The sequence below is a fragment of the Tachypleus tridentatus genome, chromosome 8 (assembly GCF_004210375.1).
Source record: "Tachypleus tridentatus isolate NWPU-2018 chromosome 8, ASM421037v1, whole genome shotgun sequence".
In the NCBI taxonomy this organism is placed as follows: Eukaryota; Metazoa; Arthropoda; class Merostomata; order Xiphosura; family Limulidae; genus Tachypleus; species Tachypleus tridentatus.
Window position 1 is genome coordinate 154,569,242 of NC_134832.1, and position 19,759 is coordinate 154,589,000.

Genomic DNA, 19,759 nt, shown 5'->3' on the forward strand with positions numbered 1-19,759 from the left:
GATATAAATGGCGACTGTTTCAAGTATCTATGCGGGGAATTCCTAGCTCTTTCAAACATGGAACTTAAATAATGGATCTCGACGGGCCTTAGAATAGGAAATTACTTAAGTTGAACAGTTTGAAAGGATCATGAGGAAATTTGAAAAAGGAGTGTGGATTGCCTTTAAAATATTATTGACAAGCTTTTATGAGACAACAAGAACCCAGACTACGAAAATATTGTCAATAACATACTCGATAATAGCAGTTGTAATAGCAGTTTGGAAGTTCATTTCTAACACTCATGTATTGATTATTTCCCTGAATATCTAGGTACTGACAGTGAAAAACAAACAGAAAGGTTTCATCAAGTCATCAGAATACGCGGAATATCAGCATAATAAATAATTACTGCTGGTCATTGCAACAAGATACTCCTGATGCAGTGCATAAAAGAAAGACCACAACACGTAGTTTTGGGACTAAAAAATGTAAAGTTCAAAAATAAAACCGCGATGAATGAGGATGATTATTTGTTTAACATCAGTGTTTAAATTTTTGTAATAATAAACGTAATAATGAAAAATGTTCATTGTAGTAAATGGTATAATAATTTTACCTATGTAAGAGGTTTTTCTTCCAATTTGTTTTTTAAAAATTCTTACGTGATAGAAAAAAAATAAGCATTATTTTCGAAATCTGCATTGTTGAACTATCTGGTTATTATTATCAACTATACAGTCCTTTAAGTGTTTTGTCATCCACAATCTGGTTATTATTATCAACTATACAGTCATTTAAGTGTCTTGTCATCCACTATCTGGTTATTATTATCAACTTTACAGTCCTTTAAGTGTCTTGTCATCCACTATCTGGTTATTATTATCAACTATACATACCTTGATGTATCTTGTCATCCACTATCTGGTTATAGTTATCAACTTTACAATCCTTTAAGTGTCTTGTCATCCACTATCTGGTTATTATTATCAACTATACATACCTTGATGTATCTTGTCATCCACTATCCGGTTACAGTTACCAACTTTACAGTCCTTTAAGTGTCTTGTCATCCACTATCTGGTTATTATTATCAACTTTACAGTCCTTGATGTATCTTGTCATCCACTATCTGGTTATTATTATCAACTTTACAGTCCTTGATGTATCTTGTCATCCACTATCTGGTTATTATTATCAACTTTACAGTCCTTGATGTATCTTGTCATCCACTATCTGGTTATTATTATCAACTTTACAGTCCTTTAAGTGTCTTGTCATCCACTATCTGGTTATTATTATCACCTTTACAGTCCTTTAAGTGTCTTGTCATCCACAATCTGGTTATTATTATCAACTTTACAGTCCTTGATGTATCTTGTCATCCACTATATGGTTATTATTATCAACTATACATACCTTGATGTATCTTGTCATCCACTATCTGGTTATAGTTATCAACTTTACAGTCCTTGATGTATCTTGTCATCCACTATCTGGTTATTATCAACTTTACAGTCCTTTAAGTGTCTTGTCATCCACTATCTGGTTATTATTACCAACTTTACAGTCCTTTAAGTGTCTTGTCATCCACTATCTGGTTATTATTATCAACTTTACAGTCCTTGATGTATCTTGTCATCCACTATCTGGTTATAGTTATCAACTTTACAGTCCTTTAAGTGTCTTGTCATCCACTATGTGGTTATTATTATCAACTTAAAGACCTTTAAGTATCTTGTCATCCACTATCTGCTTATTATTATCAACTTTACAGTCCTTGATGTATCTTGTCATCCACTATCTGGTTATAGTTATCAACTTTACATACCTTGATGTATCTTGTCATCCACTATCTGGTTATTATTATCAACTTTACAGTCCTCGATGTATCTTGTCATCCACTATCTGGTTATAGTTATCAACTTTACATACCTTGATGTATCTTGTCATCCACTATCTGGTTATTATTATCAACTTTACAGTCCTCGATGTATCTTGTCATCCACTATCTGGTTATAGTTATCAACTTTACATACCTTGATGTATCTTGTCATCCACTATCTGGTTATTATTATCAACTTTACAGACCTTGATGTATCTTGTCATCCACTATCTGGTTATTATTATCAACTTTACAGTCCTTGATGTATCTTGTCATCCACTATCTGGTTATTATTATCAACTTTACAGTCCTTGATGTATCTTGTCATCCACTATCTGGTTATTATTATCAACTTTACAGTCCTCGATGTATCTTGTCATCCACTATCTGGTTATTATTATCAACTTTACATACCTTGATGTATCTTGTCATCCACTATCTGGTTATTATTATCAACTTTACAGTCCTTGATGTATCTTGTCATCCACTATCTGGTTATTATTATCAACTTTACAGTCCTTGATGTATCTTGTCATCCACTATCTGGTTATTATTATCAACTTTACAGTCCTCGATGTATCTTGTCATCCACTATCTGGTTATTATTATCAACTTTACAGTCCTCGATGTATCTTGTCATCCACTATCTGATTATTATTATCAACTTTACAGTCCTCGATGTATCTTGTCATCCACTATCTGGTTATAGTTATCAACTTTACATACCTTGATGTATCTTGTCATCCACTATCTGGTTACAGTTATCAACTTTACAGACCTTGAAGTTTCTTGTTACCCATTATCTAACCAAAGCTTTTGTAGTTTAATATTTTCTATCTTAAAAAGAATGATACTGAAACTCGTTAAGACTTATAATTCATTTTAACAGATATCTGACTGCACTTTTTACGCTAGTTGGACTTCTGTATGCTTATACTTTATATTGTTTTATAGCCTTATTATCAGGAACACTTCGCACCTTCCAAGTCCACGCATGCGATGGGAACGAATTGAGAATCGAGTGTTTCCCCGATACCGTTATCAGCATCAACCTTGTTCACTACGGACGGTCTTTATCTTCCAACAATTTGTGTCCGCCAAAATCATCAAAGGTCGCCTTCTCTTTAAAGAACAACACAAGTGCTTGTCTAGCAGCAGATGCACTGAAGGTAAGAGTGTTGATTTGACGTTTGTACTTCGGAATATTAAAAAATATTCGTACCACTAACTTAAATTATGGAATTATTTTATCACTAATATAATTTTAGTTTGTTAAGTTATAGATGAACTAGTATAAAACCTCTTCAAGAGTTGACGGGAAACGTTTGTTGAAAGATTAACAAAATTTATGGTATTTTACTAAAATGAATTTGTTTGCACGTTCAAAGTGTGCCTACCCCTCACATTTTTTCATCAGTCTCGAAGTAATTCTTTTATCGCCACATTTCTAGCAAAACTACACGGAAAAATGAATTGTTATCGTGAACAGTACGTGTGTACTCTGATAAGAGACTTAAATAGAGCACTTGAGTTTTTTTCACTGTATTCTAAGTTACGGATTCAAAAACATAGTGCTAACATTCCGACACATACATCCAACTCTTACGACTATACAAAGGATAAAAGTTATTTTGTATGGAGTGTGTGAGTGTTTTCTTTCTAGTAGCAAAGTCACATCTGGCTACCTTCTGTGTCTATCAAAGGGAATCAAGCCCCTGATTTAAGCATTGCAAATCTGTAGAATTACCGCTGAATTACCAACTGGGGACATATAGTAATGATAAACGATTATTTTTATTCATATTTTAAGGCCAAGCAGATAATACATGTGTTAGAATACCAAAAAGAATATTTATTAATTAACTTTTATTCATCACTTGAAACTTTTAAATACTAACTATATAATGTTAACAGTAGGCCTATTTACAGTTTTATTTAAACTTTAGGCTTAATAGAAAAACGTAATATAAGGCTTAGGTGAAACACTACTTGTTAAATTTTGTTTTGTTTTTGGCAACAACTCAATGTCATAAAACTTCAAAATCAAAGTATGTTGCTATTATATCATCGAAGTTATGAAAAAATAGTAAAAAACAAACCTTTCCAACAAACCAGCATGATATTGAACATTCAACATAAACACCGTAATTGGTGTATGAACAATCAGTGATAGCTTTGTTGCTAAGCGACAATGAATATTGTTGAGTATTACCAAAAACAGGAGTTTGAAAGCGTTCTCGATAGAGTGACAACATGAATAAATCTTTTATAGTTTGTGAATTAATTAGTTTAACATACTTGATGTTAATAGCTAATATGTTAGTTTTATGGTAATAGAAAAATGTAAATCACATTCAAATCTCATAGCTGCATGTTTTATATATTAGTTAGTTATCACCATTAGATTCCATCTAGGAACATAGGGCCGCATTGTTTTGTTTGTTTGTTTTGGAATTTCGCACAAAGCTACTCGAGGGCTATCTGTGCTAGCCGTCCCTAATTTAGCAGTGTAAGACTAGAGGGAAGGCAGCTAGTCATCACCACCCACCGCCAACTCTTGGGCTACTCTTTTACCAACGAATAGTGGGATTAACCGTAACATTATAACGCCCCACGGCTGGGAGGGCGAGCATGTTTGGCGCGAACCCGCGACCCTCGGATTACGAGTCGTACGCCTTACGCGCCTGGCCATGCCAGGCCTTTATATATTAGACGAGTTTATTTTACAAAATGTAAAATCTACGGAATACATGCATATATGTACAAAGGTAGATTACTTGACCAGTTTTAATAATATTATTCAATATACTCTTAAATGACTAAACGGTAATTCTGGGTTATTATAACGCTGAAAATCGGATTTCGATACCGTATTTTGTTTGTTTTATGACCTTATGAAGAACATTTTATGGTAAAAACAATTAATAGCTTTCAGGCGCTCTTGTTCGTAAGCAGAATATTTCGTTGGGTTCAACAGACGCCCTTGTTCGTTAGTAGAAAATTTCCTTGGTTTCAACTAACGCTTGTGTTAGTAGGTAAATTAATCTCATTAGGTTTAAAAGACACCAGTGTTGGTTATTAAGATATTTCTTTGGGTCCAACAGACGCCCTTGTTCATTATAAGATAACTCGCTTTTAAAACAGAATTGTTTTAAATACACTGTAAACATTAAAAGAATATAGGAGCCAATAATTTGAAGAAAAAACATTATCAAAGTTAAGGCAATTGTATATTTTTAATCACTACTGTCAAAATTACAAATTCGGCTTTAGCCATAAATTTATATTTCAATAAATGTTCGTAAATAGCATGTGAAAATGTTTAAAGTGTACTGTTAAATACGCAACTGAAACGAATCCTTGAAACGAATACTTGAAATAAGATCAAAGTATTTGTTCTTAATCGATATAATATTTTAAAATGATCCTAGAAGTTCAGGTCAAGAACAAGTTGTGTCCAGGTCATATTCAGAGCTATTCTTAAAACTTACAGCAATTTTCACAGCAAATATTTATATATCTAATAGCTAAGTATCTCTCTGTCTGTCATACTCTACATTCCACGACAGGTTAATTGTATATATTCTAGATACACACTATCTTGACTGAAAGTTTGATCAAGGTGATAGTAAGGTGAGATACACACTAGTAAATCCATCTTGAATGACAGGTTCACCAAGCTGATAGTAAGGCCAGATACAGACTAGTAAATCCATCTTGACTGGCAGGTTGATCAAGGTGACAGTAAGGTCATATACACACCAGTAAATCCATCTTGAGTGACAGGATGATCAAGGTGATAGTGAAGTCACAAACACACTACTAAATCCATACTTACTGAGGCTGATTAATTTGAATTCCAATCTAGTCACCGTGATATATTTTGCTGAAAAGTTACCGACCTAAAATGCGTTTAACACGAGATGTTCATTACCTTGAAACTTTAATTTTTGGCACTCGATAGTGGTGAAGTTAGCAGCAAAGGACCAACTCAAATACTATTATTTAACTGAATATTTGAAGTTTCTCTCCAATAAATGAACTATGAAATTTGAAGATATTGTAATCGTGAAAGAGACGGCAGTCTTCTGAAGTGAACTGTCGTCAAACAGGAGAAATACTTATATTAACAGAACCCCAAACGGTGAGTTTATCATAGAAACTTCTCCGTCTATTCGGTGATTGAATAAAAAATTGCTGATAGTTGTGGCAAAAGGAGTTAACAGAAATAACTATTTCATAAAAGAAACTCCAAAAGATGAAATCTAGTTTTTCTAGCGTTCCCAATCAACTGGAACCCAGCGATTCTCTTAGAACATACAGCTTCCAGTTACTTGATTAAGAATATAAGTTGGTTTACTAAAACATTATTTTTTAATTTGCTTACAAAACTCATTAATCTTACCAGTTATAAGACATTATGTTTCATTAAAGCCTTAGTTAACGTGTTTTGAAATATCAAACCTATATCTCGAAAGAAAAATAATTTTTAAATTGTTTTTTCTTACATAATTTGAGAACAAACCAAACTCCGTTTTTCTCTGAAATACTGCAACATAAATGCCCACTTGCACTATATATGCACCACACATATATACAGCCTACGTACATACTTATAATGACTACTTATATATACATACAGTCATGTGAAAAAGTTAGGACACCCTATGAAAGCCTGTGTATTTGTGTAACATTTTTTGGATATATAGATATTTAGTCTCAATTTTAACAATACTGAGAGATTATAGGAATATAACTAAACAGTTAAAACTGAAAAAAAGACTTTTCAAGATCTTCTGTAAATGTCATTCTACAAAAATGCATATTCTAACTGAGGAAAAGTTAGGACACCCACCCATTTATACCCACATAAAATGGCTCAACTCACACACAGGTGTATCACACCATGTGCACATGATTAGAAGATCGTTACTCAGTATTTTGAATGAGGAATGCCCTATTTAAGCCTCAGACATTTAATTTGGTATGCTCCTGACAGTTGAAGTGAGAGTGAGTACCATGGTGAGAGCAAAAGAGCTGTCTGAGGCCTTTAGAAAGAAAATTGTAGCAGTTTATGAGTCTGGCAAGGGATTTAAAAAGATCCCAAAAGATTCCACTATCCGGAAAATAGTCAACAAGTGGAGGGCTTTCAAAACAACTGCCAACATGCCCAGGTCTGGTCGTCCAAGCAAGTTCACCCCGAGAGCAGACCGCAAGATGCTAAAAAAGGTCTCCAAACACCCTAACATGTCATCACGGAACATGTGAAAGTGCATGTCTCTATAATCAGAAAGAGACTGCACAAGTGTAACTTGCATGGGAGGTGTACAAGGAGGAAACCTTTGTTCTCTAAGACAAACATCAAGGACAGACTGAGGTTTGTCAGAGAGAATGTAGACAAAGAGCAGGACTTCTGGAATAATGTTCTTTGGACAGGTGAGTCCAAAATTGAATTATTTAGACACCAGAACAGAGGACATGTCTGGAGTAAACCAAATACAGCATTTCAGGAAAATAACCTCATACCAACTGTGAAGCATGGAGGTAGAGTTCTGCATTCAGGAGTGGGGTAAACTTTCTTCAGACCGATGTCAGAGACTGGTAGATGGCTACAAGAAGCGTCTAACTGTAGTTATTTCAGCCAAAGGGGGTAAGACTAGCTATTATGGGGTAGGGTGGCCTAACTTTTTCCTCCGTTAGAATATGCATTTTTGTAGAAATACATTTACAGGAGATCTCGAAAAGTCTTTTCTTCAGTTTTAATTGTTTAGCGATATTCCTATAATCTCTCAGTATTGTTGAAATTGAGATTAAATATCTGTATATCCAAAAATGTTACAAAATACACAGGTTTTCACAGGATGTCCTAACTTTTTCACACGACTCTACATGCATACCTATTAATTAGTTAAAATATCTTTCTGAGAAGAGAACCAGTTTTAAAAGAGCCACAGATGAAGACTTGAGTTTTGTAACTTTTGCATGGGTACCGGAATCAAGTTTTCTATTGTCTCTTGTTTTTGGATTCGAGAATAAGAAAGAATTCTCTAATTTATAGATAAAATATTTAGTTGCCGTTTAAGTGTGTAACATGTATAACAAAACAAAAATATGAGACATGTTTTACTGAGACATGAACGAAATAAAACCAGGAAAACAAATACTTTTCTCTGAATTACTGTACCTGTCCTGCGAGCTGATCCAATATTCTCTATATATTTTACTTATTTAATATTTGATAGATATAATAACTATGTAATATTGCTTCATATTCATTCCCACAGAATGTTGCTTATGAGTATAAAAATCTTTAGAAATTCACATTTAAAATAAATTGTGGCTTTTACAAAATTGTCTTAGATCGGTTTCTGTTGGTTTCTGTTTTTTGTAACTTCGCGTCAAGCCACACGACGACTATTTCCACCAGCCGTCAATAATGTTGAACCAAACAACTAAAGAGGAAAGTCTACACTCTTTGTGTAGTTATTACTCAGTATTATTGTTAGTATTATCACAACTACTGTGAATAATGAACTAGTCTGTTTATAGTTACATTAATTATGTATGTTTATTCTGAATACATGTTTAGTAAATTAACCAGAAAATTAAAACTGGAAACATGAAACGTCAGAACATTTTATGAGCATGTATTTTAAGGCTAGGTGTCACTAGATGGCATTACTATACATTATAGTAACTCTCAGTGGCTTCCGGCCGCGGATAATCTTAATGACCAGCTCAGTACGCTCTGTTACAGGCTGTGGAAGCTGTCTGTAGAGAGCAACGAGTGTGCAAGATGAAAACATCGCCCGAAACGCTTGGGGGTGATCCTTGCCCTGGAATCCGAAAATATGCTGAAGTGGCGTACAAGTGCCGACCAAGTAAGTCACTTTATTCTGAGTTTAGTATTCCTTTATTTAACATTGCTAGATAGATCTTTGGCCCTCTCTACTGTATCTAAAGTAGCCATCAGTAGAAGGTCTAATTACTCTGATCATTAGCTGTTTTTCTCCCTATCTTTCGTGATGACGAGAAAACCCACTTGTAGAGAAAATTATATATGTAAAAACAGCTGGTATGAGTGGAGAAAGCACTATGTAGAGGAGCGAACAACGTTTCGACCTTCTGCCATCGTCAGGTTCACAAAGAAAGAAATGGTTATTGACCGATAGCTGACCACATGTTTGAAGGCGATTGTATAATTAAGTGTAGGAATGTATAGGGCGTGAATTAGATGTTGGATGTATTTATTAATATAGTTATACAGGTGTTCCTTTTTATTGGTTTATTTTGAACAAACCAAATAAACACAGCCATAAAACTATGTTCATCATATAAAAGTAACAACGAATTAGACAAAATAAAACAATACTTCATCAACATCAATAAGTTTTTTCCACAAACCGTAGAAAACATTATACGCACACACCTAGACAGAAAGCAAAATCAACTGACAAAAGTAAATATACACCACGAGTTAAAAAAATCACGAAACCATATGCGGCTACATATCAAATATTCCCGACATCAGCAGAAAAAAAACAACCGGCATTTGGCAAAAACTGGTAAAAAAATACGACATTCCAGGGAATACCAAATTTATTAAAAAACCAGGCACAAAACTAAGGTCTATACTATGCAAAAATTACACTGACAAACACCACACCAACATTATCTATAAAATACAATGTGATAACTGCCACGACTTCTATATTGGAGAAGCAAGTAGAAAAATGGAAACCAGATTAAAAGAACACAAAAAGTCACCTTCACACGTTTTCGAACATTGCAAATCAAATGAACACAACATAACCATAGGAAACACACAAATACTAAATAAAGAAACAAACATAAACAAACACAAAATTAAAGAAGCTTTACTTATACAACAACTCAAGCCTAAAATAAACCAATACAAAAGAACACCTTTAAACCTATATTAATAAATATAATCAAACATCTAATCACGACCTCTACATTCCTAAACTCAGTTTCACAACCCCCTTCAAACATGTGGTCAGCTATCGGTTAGTTACCTCTTTCTTTCTTTGTGAACCTGACGATGACAGAAGGTCGAAACGTTTTTCACTCCTCTACTCGTACTTTCTCTAGTCATACCAGCATTTTTTCAATGTATAATTCTCCCTACCTTGTGACCCTTACTGTCCTATTTAAAGTACCTATCTGTAGAAGGTCTGATTACTCTGGTCATTAGCTGTTTTTCTCCCTACCTTGAGACCTTTACTATCCTATCTAAAGTATCTATCTGTAGAAGGTCTGACTACTCTGGTCATTAGCTGTTTTTCTCCCTACCTTGTGACCTTTACTGTCCTATCTAAATTATCTATCTGTAGAAGGTCTGATTACTCTGATCATTAGCTGTTTCATTCCCTACCTTGTGATCTTTACTGTCCTATCTAAATTATCTATCTGTAGAAGGTCTGATTACTCTGATCATTAGCTGTTTCACTCCCTACCAACCCGAGCTTTGTTTGAGATATTCAGTTATTGTAATTTTAACACTTCATGTATCAGTGCGTGTATTTTATGGTTTTGTTTTTGCCTGAAACCAAATATATGTGTATACAAACTGTAATTGAAGGCGGATTCAATTCAAGATGGATAAATATATATGTGTGTGTGTGTATACCTTGTGACCTTTACTGTCCTATCTATCTGTGTATACATATACAAAATATATATGTGTGTGTATACATATACAAAATCCTTTCTTATTTATAGAACGTGTTAACATCATAATTTATACTTTCATTACAAAATCCAGAACACGTTGTTAATAATAATCGTATCAAGTTTAACGTTGATGTAAAGTATATTCTTCTCACTTTTGAACTTCATTTTACTAACTTTTTTAAAGTTTATTTTAAAAAGTCAGGTTGTAAAATAAGTCGTATTATCACCGACGTCTCAAGTCATGACCTCACTTAGAAATTCCCTAAGATACAAATTACAATAATTACACTGTTAACGAAGAAAATACAATGACGTGTTACTTAAATTACACAAATTATAGATATATATATATATATACAACGGTATATCTGAGGACTCACACCGCTAGAAACCGGGTTTCGATACTCGTGGTGGGTAGAGCACAGATAGCCCATTGTGTAGCTCTGTGCCTAATTCTAAACAAATAAAATATTTCTTGTAAATACTTTACATAGATTGTGTGTTTCACAACACACCAATGTCAAGGAAGGCAACAGCTGCTCTTTTAATTAACAAAACGAACTAATGGGTTTAGTCTTGAGACGTCATAACATCTGGGCCCGGCATGGCCAAGCGCCCGCGTCGCGCCAAACATGCTCGCCCTCCCAGCCGTGAGGGCGTTATAATGTGACGGTTAATCCCACTATTCGTTGGTAAAAGAGTAGCCCAAGAGTTGGCGGTGGGTGGTGATGACTAGCTGCCTTCCCTCTAGTCTTACACTGCTAAATTAGGGACAGATAGCCCTCGAGTAGCTTTGTGCGAAATTCAAAAACAAACAAAAAAAACAAAATATAACATCTGAACTGTTTGTTTGTTTCTTGAAGCATCGTGTCGTCTAGGTCATTGTTTATTAACCACCTCGCCATCTAACGGCTTGCAACAAAAACTTAAAGAAGTTTTGCTCCGTAATTTAGGATTATTTCAGCATACTGTGGGTGAAATTACTACACAATACATTATCATAAGAAACTGTTTAACTTTTAAACTGTATTATTTAATCCATCCCGAACTCAGGTTATATTCCGACCTCTTGAGTGAAAGAAAATGTTATGTTTCTGAAAAAGGAAAACTAGCTTGACTGACTGTGCAGATGGACAGAATAAATAGTATTAGTTATAATAATTAGCAATACGTTCCAAATATCACTTCAAAATTACCAGACATACAAAACTATTTCATAAAATGTCCGCAGACCACACATTATTTCATTACATTAACTGAAACCACAGCAGATAACTTTAACCAAAACAAATACACTGTCGCCAGCTTTCCAGATATAGAGTAAACATTTGACTCTGTGGCGTAACGTACTACAATACCGTAAATAGTGATATTCGCTGTTTCTCCAAGGTTTCATAAAATAGTAAGTACACAGGGAAGTATTTTATTCCTGTGGTAGGGGATCCCCGGGTCAACCCTATCGTCTTCATCATGTGTGTTAGTGACAGGAACCTTATAGATCCTAATGTTTGTTTAACATATCGATTCGCAGATGATGTCGAGATATGGAAGAGTTGTATGACCTATTCCAATCGTTGCCACCAAATTACAAACAGTTCTGAATGAAATAGTGGAATATTGACAGGAACAAAGATAAAAGTTTCAAATACCAATAGAACGCATAGACACAAACCAGAGCTATAACTGCATGGAACTGATTGACATGCTCTTTTTGTTGACCTGAAGATCACTTAAGAAGGTCGAAACATTGGGCTTACTTCATTTTAATTAAAGTTTTAATACCCATACCAGCTGTCTTGATAATACACGTTTACTTCAGGTGGATTTCGCTATACAGTAATGGTTTGTTAACCTCCGTAAATCGTTATATCATATATGGTGATAACAGTCCTGGGTATTTCTCAACACTCATTATAAGTCCACAAGTACTAAACAATCCAGATAAAGCTTAGATTAAATTATCAAAAGTGTAATTAAAATGATGCTTTATGTGAAATACGTTTTCGATAATGTAATCAGGCGATAAGTTACGATTTGTCGATGGAAGTGAGCGAATATACAATGACCAAACGAAGAGAAACGATACAGAATAATATTCATAGCCCCGAATAATGAATAAAGAATCAAGTAATAACATAGTGTTTGTGCTCTAATCTCTTAAACATTAATATAACATTTTACAGTAAAGAAAAGTGTGAGGGAGAGAGGGACAGGCCAAACTAGTGCCTCGAGCAAAACAAAGAACAAAGGATTATTCCTGTACATTGTCGTCTGCATAAAATTAACGTAATTATTGTTAAATATATTTCTGTTACTAATAAGATAATTCAGAACGATTTTTTTTATTTTAAAAAGTGTACAAAACAATTTTTAAATTAAACTGAACAAATAAAATGCATATGTTATTAATCAGTTTTAATCTTAAATCAATCATTTTTTTCAAAAAAAAGTATTTAGTTGTTTTGTGGTTTATAAACCGAAAAGTAGATTGCGACGTTACGAAACCGGTTTACGGAACAGTTTGTCAAGTCAAAAATAAGGTTTCGAGTTTTCTATATATGAAGTTGTGGCTTTGATCTCCTAACCCCATAATCAGTAGTTCTTCCTGATGTTCCGGAAGTTGTCTGTGACGTTTCATTGTTAACATCTGCTGCTTAAGACATTGGTTATCAGCCAGAAACCAAATATTTATTGAAATGGACTTTGAAATTCAATCTTTTAATCCCAAAATAAACATAACCTTTCCTCGTCTCCTACTTTTACAACTTTAAAAAGAGTGCGGAAAGTAGATGTTTACAAACAGACGGACAAACTGAAGTGAGGGTGGGGGACAAACTCTTCGCTATATACCCGTTCCCGAACGTTTTGTATGAAGTGAGGGTGGGGACAAACTCTTCGCTATATACCCGTTCCCGAACGTTTTCTATGAAGTGGGGGTTGGGGGTGGGTGGGGATATGAAAACAAAAATATTCTCATCCCACTAAATCTTCCTTTTTATTAACTGTGATCAAACGAGGGAATGTTTTGTTTTGTTTTGTTTGTTGTTTCTCTGACACGTTTTTACCAACCTTTTCATCAAGGTTTTCCCTTGTATTTATCAATACAATCTTTATTACCAACTTGATTAACATTTTAAGTGAAATTAAAGCTTCAAAAGAAATCCAACTTTACAGAATTAATAAACCTAGAAAACGTTTTACTGAAACCATCAAGGAAGTGTAATCCCAGTTTCCAGAATGCCATAATGTTTTAAAGTCATGTTTCTGTAAGGTTTTTAAATAAGCATTTTGTTTCGCAATAAAACTTTGTCGCTTATCTATTTCTGATGGGTCAGTGCAAATATTACTGAGTGTATGACTCACTGTAGATAAGTTAACATTTTAATATAGCTTAGGATGATGTAAAAAACAACCAAGTACCTGTTTATATATGTTGGTTTACGATATACACCAAACACATGTTATGTTGGTTTACGATATACACCAAACACATGTTATGTTTGTTTACGATATACACCAAACACATGCTATGTTGGTTTACGACATACACCAAACACATGCTATGTTGGTTTACGATATACACCAGACACATGTTATGTTGGTTTACGACATACACCAAACACATGCAATGTTGGTTTACGATATACACCAAACACATGCTATGTTGGTTTACGATATACACCAAACACATGCTATGTTGGTTTACGACATACACCAAACACATGTTATGTTGGTTTACGATATACACCAAACACATGCTGTGTTGGTTTACGATACACACCAAACACATGCTATGTTGGTTTACGACATACACCAAACACATGTTATGTTGGTTTACGATATACACCAAACACATGCTATGTTGGTTTACGATATACACCAGACACATGTTATGTTGGTTTACGACATACACCAAACACATGTTATGTTGGTTTACGATATACACCAAACACATGCTGTGTTGGTTTACGATACACACCAAACACATGCTATGTTGGTTTACGACATACACCAAACACATGTTATGTTTGTTTACGATATACACCAAACACATGCTATGTTTGTTTACGATATACACCAAACACATGCTATGTTGGTTTACGACATACACCAAACACATGCTATGTTGGTTTACGATATACACCAAACACATGTTATGTTTGTTTACGACATAGCCAAACACATGTTATGTTGGTTTACGACATACACCAAACACATGCTATGTTGGTTTACGACATACACCAAGCACATGTTATGTTGGTTTACGACATACACCAAACACATGCTATGTTGGTTTACGACATACACCAGACACATGCTATGTTGATTTACGACATACACCAAACACATGTTATGTTGGTTTTAGACATACACCAAACACATGTTATGTTGGTTTACGACATACACCAACACATGTTATGTTGGTTTACGATATACACCAAACACATGTTATGTTGGTTTACGACATATACCAAACACATGTTATGTTGGTTTACGACATACACCAAACACATGCTATGTTTGTTTACGATATACACCAAACACATGTTATGTTGGTTTACGACATACACCAAACACATGCTATGTTGGTTTACGACATACACCAGACACATGCTATGTTGATTTACGATATACACCAAACGCATGCTATGTTGGTTTACGATATACACCAAACACATGCTATGTTGGTTTACGACATAACCAAACGCATGCTATGTTGGTTTACGATATACACCAAACACATGCTATGTTGGTTTACGACATAGCCAAACACATGTTATGTTGGTTTACGACATACACCAAACACATGCTATGTTGGTTTACGACATACACCAGACACATGCTATGTTGATTTACGACATACACCAAACACATGCTATGTTGGTTTTAGACATACACCAAACACATGTTATGTTGGTTTATGACATACACCAAACACATGCTATGTTGGTTTACGACATACACCAAACACATGTTATGTTGGTTTACGATATACACCAAACACATGCTATGTTGGTTTACGACATACACCAAACACATGTTATGTTGGTTTACGATATACACCAAACACATGCTATGTTGGTTTACGAGATACACCAAACACATGCTATGTTGGTTTACGATATACACCAAACACATGTTATGTTGGTTTACGACATACACCAAACGCATGCTACGTTGGTTTACGATATACACCAAACACATGCTATGTTGGTTTACGACATAACCAAACACATGCTATGTTGGTTTACGATATACACCAAACACATGTTATGTTGGTTTATGACATACACCAAACGCATGCTATGTTGGTTTACGATATACACCAAACACATGCTATGTTGGTTTACGACATAACCAAACACATGCTATGTTGGTTTACGATATACACCAAACACATGTTATGTTGGTTTACGAGATACACCAAACACATGCTATGTTGGTTTACGATATACACCAAACACATGTTATGTTGGTTTACGACATACACCAAACGCATGCTATGTTGGTTTACGATATACACCAAACACATGCTATGTTGGTTTACGACATAACCAAACACATGCTATGTTGGTTTACGATATACACCAAACACATGTTATGTTGGTTTACGACATACACCAAACGCATGCTATGTTGGTTTACGATATACACCAAACACATGCTATGTTGGTTTACGACATAACCAAACACATGCTATGTTGGTTTACGATATACACCAAACACATGTTATGTTGGTTTACGACATACACCAAACACATGTTATGTTGATTTACGATATACACCAAACACATAGTATGTTTGTTTACGACATAGCCAAATACATGTTATGTTTGTTTACGACATAGCCAAACACATGTCATGTTTGTTTACGATATACACCAAACACATGTTATGTTGGTTTACGATATACACCAAACACATGTTATGTTGGTTTACGATATACACCAAACACATGTTATGTTGGTTTACGATATACACCAAACACATGTTATGTTGGTTTACGATATACACCAAGCACATGCTATGTTGGTTTACGATATACACCAAACACATGTTATGTTGGTTTACGATATACACCAAACACATGTTATGTTGGTTTACGATATACACCAAACACATGTTATGTTGGTTTACGACATACACCAAACACATGCTATGTTGGTTTACGATATACACCAAACACATGTTATGTTGGTTTACGATATACACCAAACACATGTTAATTTTCTTTCAATCGAATAAGATGACGTCTAAAAAGTTATCTTTCTATTTCTTTGTTGTAAAGTTAATATATTCATATGAGCTACACATGTAATTTTAAATTGTTTATCACGATTGTTGTATAGGTTATGAGCAAATAAAGCGATATTTTTAAGAACGACATGAAACATTTCACCAATGTATCTTTGTCAATACTTTACTGGGTTTAAAAACGAAGTTGAAGACATATTTTCATTGTGATCCACAAAACAAATTATTTTTCGAAATCAAAGTAAAGGATATCGTGACAGCACCATAGTATTTTGTAACAAACGTATTTAAATGATAGACATATAACCTTAAGACAGAGTTTCAATGATTGGCTTACGTAGCAACATAATGTCGTGTGTCAACCGAATAGTTGTAACATCTGATGGCTTGTGTCAATTGATTAAGGATAACATTCATTGCTGTATGTCAACCAGACAGTTATAACATCCAGTGTCGTATGTCAATTAACCACATATAACATCCAGTGTCGTATGTCAATTAAACACATACATCATCCAGTGTCGTATGTCAATTAAACACATATATCATCCAGTGTCGTATGTCAATTAAACACATACATCATCCAGTGTCGTATGTCAATTAAACAGTTATAACATCCAGTGTCGTATGTCAATTAAACACATATAACATCCAGTGTCGTATGTCAATCAAACACATATAACATCCAGTGTCGTATGTCAATTAAACACATATAACATTCAGTGTCGTATGTCAATTAAACACATATAACGTCCAGTGTCGTATGTCAATTAAACACATATAACATCCAGTGTCGTATGTCAATCAAACAACACTAACGTCTGATGCTAATTAACTGGTGAACTATACAGATATTTCTTTTAGAGAAAATCAGGAACTGTTTATCAAATTGGATGTAAAGGTTGTAATGTTAAATACACAAGAGAAACTTATCAACTGTTAAAGATCAGAATGGTAAAACAAACATTCTACAAACATGGAACATTGTTAATCTGCTTATATGTTCCTTGTAGAGTCTAACTATTTGACAACTATAAAATCTGACATAGAACAAAACGAGCTTTCTTTGACAGAGATACTAGTTGATCGCCCTTGCTAAAAGTAAATAACCTTTCTATCACCGGTTCAAGACAAACCTATAGATGGCGCTATTTAAATTTTAAATATCGATGTAATTGCATCGACACTCAGACTCAACAATAACTGTCAGCTATTGTCGAAACGTTTTGTTTGTTTTGTTCAGCTGGCCAGATGTTAAAATTGAATTTTAAAAAGTTACAATTTGTCAAGTTATTTTTAGTCGCACAATATGTTGAAGAAAACGTTATTACCAGATTCACGGTTGATGGCTTAATACAACTTCTCACGAGACGTTTTATATCCCCTGACTGACACAAGTTTGTTTTTTGAATTTCGCACAAAGCTACTCGAGAGCTATCTGTGCTAGCCGTCCCTAATTTAGCAGTGTAAGACTAGAGGGAAGGTAGCTAGTCGTCACCATCCACCGCCAACTCTTGGGCTACTCTTTTACCAACGAATTATGGGATTGACCGTCACATTATAACGCCCCCACGGTTGAAAGGGCGAGCATGTTTGGCGCGACCGGAATGCGAACCCGCGACCCTCAGATTACGAGTCTGACTGACACAAACTATAGCATTATCGATCTAGATTGAACGATGTGTTTTTATTATAGCAAAGCCACAAAGGGCTATCTGCTCAGCCCACCGAGGAGAATCGAACCCCTGATTTTAGCGTTGTAAATCCGGAGACATACCGCTGTACTAGCGGAGGGAAAAATAACTGCCAAAGTCGTCACAGGCGAAATCTGTGATGGCACGATATATGTGTTTGTATGTGTTTTCTTATAGCAAAGCCACATCGGGATATCTGTTAAGCCCATCCAGGGGGAATCGAACCCCTGATTGTAACGTTGAACGATGTACTCGCTGCTAAATGATATTTAAAGAGGTTTGTGATATTTCGCAGTGTCTCACTGCATTTAAAGCACACCTCAGTCTTATGAACCCTGGCACTAGTGTTTGATAAATTATTACACCTTCTCTTTTGATTTATTTCATTCATAAAGTAACAGAATTACTACAATCAAAGTTGGACAGAAATGTGTAATTTGTTTGTAATTATAACTGGTGTTTATCTTATTTCTTGTCAAATGCTATTCGTAATATATAAAAAAAAATCCAAATTACACTCACATAACTGGATTAGTTCTGTAACATTTTCCAACAAAATAGTCCGTTGATGGTGTTACAATGTTGATGTTTATCTTTTTTGTAGCGCAAAGCAACGTAGTAGTTACCCGCGCGTTGTCAACCGCAGGGACCTTGGATTAGAACGCTGTAAACATTTGTATCTAAACATGGAATAGCCCTGGCTGATTTTTAAACGTAGAGACCACGTTTCAAACACATGGGCTTTGTTCTCATTAATTGTTTAACATCTTACTGATTGTTCCTAAACTTGCCAACCTCTTTGGTTGTATGTTAAGTTGTATTCATTGTTTACCCCCTACAGAGGTGTTTTACAATGAGATTGCATGCGAAGGTCAGCGACTTAGACTCCGTTGTTCGAGACCTTTCAGGATCGCCATATACTTAGCGGCTTTTGGGGGAACATATTTTGGAGTTCCGGAATGTCCTCAGCTAGAGGGCGTTGGTAACCAAGGTAAACAACTGTTTCAATAAATACTGTCGTTTCTATTAATTATTTATTTCCCTTTACCAAATATGAGCTCGGCGTGGCTCAGTAGCCAGAATTACGGGCTGCAGTTCGGAAGAAGTCAGGTTCGAGATAATAACAAATACTTTCAACTACAGAGACGATATGGAAGAGACAGTCAGTCTTGTTATTCATTCACAAGACTGGCATTTTTTAATTAGAAATAATAAGTGTGAACCGTAGAGTTTCTGACCAGATCTCGTTCA

At 34.8% G+C, this 19,759-nt stretch overlaps 1 protein-coding gene across 1 annotated transcript in view; it reads left to right on the top strand.

The window, feature by feature from the left end:
• Positions 1–19,759, top strand: part of LOC143224048 (uncharacterized) — an 85,676-nt gene that overhangs the window by 56,148 nt on the left and 9,769 nt on the right. The window contains exons 2-4 of the mRNA XM_076452510.1: positions 2,820–3,034; positions 8,608–8,746; positions 19,350–19,499. Coding sequence (XP_076308625.1) covers positions 2,820–3,034; positions 8,608–8,746; positions 19,350–19,499 — 504 coding nt within the window. The remainder of the gene's footprint in view (positions 1–2,819; positions 3,035–8,607; positions 8,747–19,349; positions 19,500–19,759) is intronic.